General features: G+C 37.2%; 1 protein-coding gene across 4 annotated transcripts in view; it reads left to right on the top strand.

Annotated features, from left to right (window-relative positions):
* Nucleotides 1-7,772, top strand: part of NT5C3A (5'-nucleotidase, cytosolic IIIA) — a 45,458-nt gene that overhangs the window by 33,149 nt on the left and 4,537 nt on the right. For all 4 annotated transcript variants that reach the window (XM_006020847.2, XM_006020846.3, XM_006020849.2 and 1 more), the window contains 5 exons: nt 4,256-4,354; nt 4,799-4,868; nt 5,419-5,465; nt 5,812-5,897; nt 7,199-7,288. In XM_006020847.2, coding sequence (XP_006020909.1) covers nt 4,256-4,354; nt 4,799-4,868; nt 5,419-5,465; nt 5,812-5,897; nt 7,199-7,288 — 392 coding nt within the window. The remainder of the gene's footprint in view (nt 1-4,255; nt 4,355-4,798; nt 4,869-5,418; nt 5,466-5,811; nt 5,898-7,198; nt 7,289-7,772) is intronic.

The raw sequence follows: 7,772 nt of genomic DNA, 5'->3' as shown, positions 1-7,772 counted from the left end.
AAAGAGAAATTGAGCCTTGGATTCTAGACCATTTACCTTCAATTTGAAAATTGTCCATAAGTATTCTTCCTGTCCTGATACAGCCTAGGGTTTTTTTTAACTGGCCTGTGCATCACAGTATATTGAGCTTATGAATGTTCAGTCAACTCTTAGAGCCTTCCTGAACTGTTACAGTTCATTTAGAAAGCTTCATGTTGCTCTGACTCTTCTAGTTGGCATCACACTTCTTTGTTTAATTTCAGTTGTTGAGCTCCAAATTCTTTCCAACTTAGATCCACTTATGACTTCAGCTGTGAAGACAAGTTCAGTGTTTTAAGTAGAGATGCCAGTACCACTGACTTGGATTTTCAGTCAGGTAGATGTAACTGCCTGATTTAGGCATCCAGTCTGCTGAAAGCCATACTGAATTCAAGATTCAGGCTGTACCCATAATGCCTGCAGAAATATTTATTGGATCAGTATTTCATTATCTAAAAAGGGCTGCCACCCCTTCACAAAGTGGCACTTCCATAAATATGGAGTAGTGAACCTGTCTGCCCTACCTTCATTCTCATGTAACATTGGAAAACCCCAAATTCTCAGCATCAGTTACCTGAGTGAAAGTGAAGCGAGTCATTTTTCTGCACAGATTAAGCATAATGCTTTTCTTCTGCTCCAAAACTTAGGCATTGGTTTGCTGAAAACATAAAGTGCTGAATTGGCTATGCTTTAAAAAAATGGGAACACCACAGCACTTCAAAGTTTTTCCAGAAACCAAAAAGAAAATTATTTTAGTACAAAGTAAAACAGTGCCAGGTGATTCAAACGGCACTCCAACATTTTTCTGAGAATGTTAAAGTTAAAATGCATCTCTCCAATCTCTATCTAAATCTATTGCATTTACATAAAGTCCTTGTCTTAGTGTTTTAATCCAACCAACTACTGTCTGATCTCTTGCACAGGAAAATTTTAGCATTCCTGCCTTTCTAAGCATACATTTCTACTTAATTAAATCAAAGCTAAAGAAAGTAATTTTCAAATTCCCAAAGTGAAAAAACACAAAACAAAGTCAGGTATCCCTCTTTAATATGCTTGAAGAATTCTGTTTGCATGTGAAAGTATCTATTCCAGTTTCATTCATCAACAGTCCAAAAATGCAAAAAACTTTATGAAATGTCTCAGAAAAGACATTTAATATCGTTTTCTGTTGTACCATATGCATAAGAGCTCTTCGTGTACTTTCGCTAGTTCTTGTGGCTGCGTATCTTCAAATGCGTTGCATGTATAGCCCTCTTGTGACTTGCCTATAGTTGTGTGAAAGGACTATTGTTAATCAGCAGATTAACACACGTTTTTGAGGAATTCACTGCATCCTTGTCAGATCCTTAATGGTTCTTCATAGTTCAGTTTTTCATAATTTAACTTTGAGGTTATCTAATACTATGAATGTCCTTCCAGTTAAAAGAGAAAAGGCAGGAGCAGACTTTACAGAATGGTGCTGACCAATTCTGAAGAAAGTGTGGTTCTCTTCTGAGCAAGGACTGTTGAAACGCCTTTCTTCTCAACAGAAATTTAACCATTGTGGTCATAGTACAAGTAGACTTGGATTGCTTCTCGGTCAACGTTTTCCTTTACAGTCTGAGATAACATGATGCAGAAGTCACACAAGATGTATTTGGTAGAGAAGGTGTTATGTTTATAGGAAATTTCTTTAGTAGAACTTGCTTTGCTCACCAGTAACTATTCAAAACTTAAATAAGACAACTCCAACTGCCTCCAGAATGTTTTTAGCATTTCATCTTTTGAATTTTCCTCATTGGAGTCTGTCTCTAGCATAAAGAATTGGAAATTTATTTTCTTTACTTAGAGTTGACAGGTTCAACTTCTATAAAATCCAAACCAAATTAAAATAGCCTGTTGATAATGTGTACCTTCATTCAAAGTCATGCATGCGTAGTAGAGAAATGGTGTGTTCAAATGTTTGAAATTTTGATTTACCTCTGAGGAGGTCTTTATTCAAGCATTGTTGAAAAAAAGTTACCTTGTGATGATATTGCAAGTGTCAATTTTAGGTGTGCAGTTTCCTCCAGAGTTTTCCCAGCTGTCTTCATTTGCTAATATTACCCTTATTCAACATGGCTATTTCCATTACTTTCAGCATGACCAAAGGCTTGCTGACTTTAATTAGGATGACTAAATTTCCTACAGCTTTTGCAAGTAGATTTCTCTCTACAGACAGTACTGGTTATCTCATCGTTTCTGATAAAACAGATGTTAGGTTACCACTGCTTTGAGGGAGCCCAGGAAATGTGGATCTAGAATAAAGACTTGGTAACAAAATCTGGGGGATATGAGGCAAAGGAAAAACAAAAGGACAATATTGGTGGAAATCAGGACAGAGAGGAGGGCATGGAGAAGAAAGAAAAGGCCTTTCCCACCACAGGGATGAGAAGCTCCTAGGAGCCATCAGAGATACTCCCTACCATTTGATTTAGACTCCAGATTTTAGAATGCAAGTGGGGGAATGCATTTTGGCCAAAAGGATCCCCCCCACCCAATGTCTTCTGACCTGTAAAGTTTGAGAATAAAGGATAAGTTTCAATCTAACAGTTAATATTCATGCATATCAGTCATATTGTGACAGTATATCACAGGACTAATTATAGGACTGAAATAAGTTGTAATTTTCTCTATGAAGAAAACCGAATTGCACATATGCTTGAAAGGCTCTGAACAACTATTGATAGAGATGCAGTCAGTGATGTATTAGTGTCAAGAGTAGGAAGGAATGACAGTGTGATGTGAGTGTGGTGACTGCTCACTATATAAGAGTGATTTTGGTGGCCCTGTCAGTTTCTTCAGAATCAAAACTCTTTTTTTTTAAAACAATTTTTATAGTGTATTGCTGCAAAGATAATATAGCAGGCACAAGTTTGAATAATGACTAATCTGTGGCCAGCTGCATCCTATAATCCCTTCACCAACACACTCATGCACAGAAGCGCTTGGATGCAGAGGTTTCACTGCACAATTAAATAGTGCATAGGAATGTTGCCCAGAAGAGGGAATTCAGTTCTGGCAAGTGAACTATGAATTCACAAACTAAAAAGATAAGTAGCAAGCAATGTCACCTCTTCTGCTACTCCCTTAGTTCGGTGCCAATACAACTGAGTAGAGCATTTTTGTTTACCACTACAAAGCTGGAATTATTACAGTAATTTGTCTTCCATAAACATAAATTTATTACCAGCAAGCAGAGACAACCTACAAATGTTCAAAATTTATTCCTTTTCATAATATACACCCAGATTGGGGTGGGGGAGGCAGCCTTACATTGTCTATATTTAGAAATGGTTGTAAGCAGGTTCTTTCTTTTAGCACTTGCGTTGCAATGTGTCTTATTTTAAAGTATGTCAGCCGTAAGGTACTGTGAAAACTTAATGTGGATAAACTGGGAGGTAGGCAAAAATGTTTTGTTTTTATATCTATATCTACACACTTATATATTATAATGGAAAAAAATTGTATAATTTGAAGCTGATTTAGTCTGAATATATGTAGGCAATCCACATACCTACATCATTGATATAATAGCACATGAAAATATTAGGTGACCTGACTTTGGAGAGTTAAAGTACAATAAAGGTATTGAAGCAAAACTGTCCCTTCCCCCACCCCCAACACTCCTAACTTTTAAATTAAACAGGTTGGAAGTTCAGTTAATCAGATCATCCAGTGTTCCTTTACTTCCAAAAATTATTAGCCTGTGTATATAATGGGAAAGTAGCAATGTCTTGCACACAACTCATACCACGATGAAGATGGTTTCTGAGGTTAGCTTCTCTGATATCAGTGTACTGTAGGTCTAAGGGTCAGCTGTGATCATGGGGTATATGAGCATGTGCATAGCGCATGTTTAGCTCTACATACCATCAAGCATCCTACAGAAACCACAGTAATGGACATCCTCTCCATTGCACTGCTTTCCAGCTGATGCAGAACAGGAGGAAATTATGAAGGGTAGGCTACCTGATTTAAGGTAAATTAAGGGAAAAACCATGTTGGAAGCAGTACTGACAAAGACAAAAGAGGATTGTGTATTTCTTTTTCCAGTTCCCCCCAGTCTGTACGGTGGGCACTGATAAGAAACACAGTGTCACTTGGCATGGTGCAGTGTTTATATGCAGTACTTCTACTTTAATGTTTAGCAATTAAATCCACTGTGTGTCTGTATTTTTATTAATTCTTATTTCCTTCTCTGTTCTATTATTTATAGATGCCAGAGTTTCAGAAAAAGACTGTACATATCAAGGACCCTGGACGAGTAGAGGAAATTATCTGTGGCCTCATCAAAGGTGGAGCTGCCAAACTTCAGGTAAAATGTGAAGTACAAAAATATGTGCAAGTAAGAATAAATACCAATCTTACTTTGTTTGCCTGAGGCCTGAAAATGAAAGGGTGCATAATAGGAGCCAAGTCTGACTAATTCTTTGAAGCTGGGAGATCTGTTAATTATTTCAGTAAACTTCCTGAATTCTCAGCCATGTTCCATTAATGTCATTAATTAATAAGCCATATTAATGCAGTTTATTTCAGGAAATATTTTGACCATAGGTACTAAAAGTCAACTTTTTATGTTGGGATACAGAAAAAGGCCATTCTACTTGGATAATACTCTCTAATAACTTTCAGCAAGCTTTTTAAGAAGCATTTTCTAAGCGGATGTACTGTCCTGCAAATTATCACTGAGAATCCTATTAATTTCTTTATTGTGCTTCAGTATTTTCAAACCTTGGTTTTTTTTTTCCCCTCCTTTTAGATAATTACAGACTTTGATATGACTTTAAGTAGATTTTCCTACAATGGAAAAAGATGCCCAACATGTCATAGTAAGTATTTTTATATGAAGTAGGTAATTGTTAAAAAGTGAAACACATGGGCTTTTCTATTTTCTAATTTCTCTATCACTAGTGTGAGGTAAAATGAGAGTTAGTCATCTGTTTGATCTGCTCAGGCCAAAAGGGGAGCTTAATATGCTTATTAGTTCTGAGTAAATAGCAATATATCAAACCTAAATCATCCATAAGCCACAGTGAAATAGGATTATCTTTGTAACACTTACAGGAGTCAGATAACAGATTTGACATGTCGTTCTCTTAAGACAGAGGAGAAGATATGTGATGTTCTAATGAACAATGGCTGCTAAAGTATCAGGCTAACAAATGACTTCATAAGCTTTTATAATGGAAAGTTTAGGTTAGAAGTCTTTTTAACTACACTATCACAACCTTTAACTGGATGCATGCTAGTCATTGGTATGAACAGGGGTGAGCAAAAATGTAGTACAGTAATACAGTCTCAGCTATTGCTAATTTAGCATAACAGAAGCCAAAATACATTTCTTCCCTAAAACATTTAACTTTTTAATCATCTTTTCAGATATTATTGACAACTGTAAACTCATCACAGAGGAATGTCGGAAAAAGGTAACAAAGATACATTAGCTATTGGTAATTTGTACAGACTTGATAGATTTCATGGCTCTCAATTTTGTTGGGATATCATTCAGACTGCATTGTAAGAGACAAGGAATGAAATTTTGCTTTAATCAAAATTAATAGGACTTCAGTGAAGTAAAAATTTCACCCAAATCTTCAGTCACTGCTGTAGAACAATAAAAATACTTATTTCTACTTTTGACAATAGTATAAAACTTGGTTTGACAGAACGTACAGTTCTTTCCTCTAAGATCAAAACATGAAAATCATGCATGGCATAAAACATTAAAGTGCTTTTTATCATTTAGAAGTTAACTTCTGGTTTTCTTTGCAGTTATTGCAACTGAAAGAAACATACTATGCTATTGAAATTGACCCTAATCTTTCCATTGAAGAAAAGTATCCTTATATGGTGGAATGGTAAGGTTGGTTTGCTTTGTTCAGATTTAATTTAGGTTTCTAAAATAAGCCTATGGACTACAGTCAGCCTATTGCTAATGCACTTAACCAAACTTATCTTTTTAAGAATTGTAGCACAAAACAGATTTCTGCTGTTGCTTCTCACTTGAAGCAAGCTGAGTAACATATGAATTGTGTCCAATTTTGGGACCCATACTTCAAGAAGGACATGAACAGTTTGGAGAGAGTTCAGCACAGAGCAACAAATATTACTAGGGGCTTTGGAGGCAAGGCTTAGGAGGAAAGGCCAAAAGACCTAGGGTTATTTAGTCTGGAGAAGAGAAAACTGAGGGGGGATTTGATAAGTCTTCACATATCTGAAGGGCAATTACAGAAAGGATTGAAAGGGGCTTTTCTCTGTGGCCATAGGGAACGTGAGTAGGAGCTGGTCTCATACTTTAGCAGGGGAAATTTAGGTTGGAAGTTAGGAGCAACTTTTCAGTTATGAGGGTGGTCAAGCACTGGAACAGGCCACCTAGAGAAAGTGTAGAATCTCCATCCTTGGAAGTCTTCAAGCGCAGGTTAGACAGACACCTTAGGATGGTTTAGTCATGGATGATCCTACCTGGAGCCAGAGGGCTGGGCTAGATGACCCTATAAGGTCCCTTCCAGCCCTGCTTTCCTATGATCCTATCTTGTCCCCCTCAGAATTCAGTCCATTGATAAGCAAAAGCAAGAATTTGACTGTATTTTATTACACATCCCATGTCCTGAAATAAGACATGTATCTTGTTTTAGGAAAGCAGAATAAAGAAAAAAAAATTACAGTCAGGCCTGAATCCTAACCATCACTGCTGAAGCAAAAACTACAGTTTTACAGCTGCTGCCAAATTAGCAGCACCTTTTGACTAAAAGCCAAAATAACTATGATGCTGCAGACTACTACACTCAACCCCTTCTCCCACTGATGGAAAAGGAGACAGCTCCACTAGCCATACAGCCTCCCTTGCTCCAGTTCTAGTGCAGAAATCAGATTCCCTGCTTAAGACAGTACCCCAGTTTTGGAGGGCTATTTTGTGAGTAAAGGTCATGTGTGGTATGCTAGTAAATATTATAATTTGAAAGGCTAAGTATCAGTCTCCATGTTAATCATAATCTTGCAGTAGGAGTATTTTTTTAAGCATTCCCATGTGCTCAGATAATGAACACAATGAAACCAGAAGCATGCCCTGTGTTTCATGTGTGAAGAGAATGAAATGTGAATCAAGGGGTGAATCTTGCAATCTTTGTGTCAAATTTGACGCATCTCTCTTGAATTCTAGGTACAATAAATCTCATACTTTGCTCATTGAACAAGGCTTACAAAAGGATAAGTTTGCAGCAATCGTGAGGGAATCTGATGTTATGCTGAAGTAAGATTCTTTTGTTTTTCCATGGATGCTATGCTACTGCTGTTGTGTTACCAGTCATAGTTCAGGAAAACTATTTTTTTATAAGAACTGAAATGCAAAGTTTGTCAAATGTAATTAATAGTTGCATTGCCTCTGTGGACATTTTGCAACTGAAAATATATCTAAAATAAATAATGCTCATATTCGACACGTCTGAAGCTACACATTTTTACTGTATCAGGACAGCCATGTATTTTGGAACAGCCATGTATTTAAAAGGTCCCAAATCTTGCTCCAGTTTAGAGTACTTGAGCACGATTCAGACCTGTGCCTCCCCTGTCCTCCCACAAAGTACTTCAGAATGTCTGAAAAAATCTGTAGCAGCAGTGCTCTCGAGGGGCTGAAGAACTGGAGTCCCTGCTCGCTGGCTGGCTGATCTGCTCTCCCTTCCTCCTGCCCCATAAGGGTCACTTAGCACACTATACCGGAGGGTGCAGATCTTTCA

This window comes from Alligator sinensis, unplaced genomic scaffold (assembly GCF_000455745.1).
Source record: "Alligator sinensis unplaced genomic scaffold, ASM45574v1 scaffold86_1, whole genome shotgun sequence".
Lineage (NCBI taxonomy): Eukaryota > Metazoa > Chordata > Crocodylia > Alligatoridae > Alligator > Alligator sinensis.
Note: the sequence above shows the minus strand (reverse complement) of the source record. Positions and strands in the feature narration are given on the sequence as shown.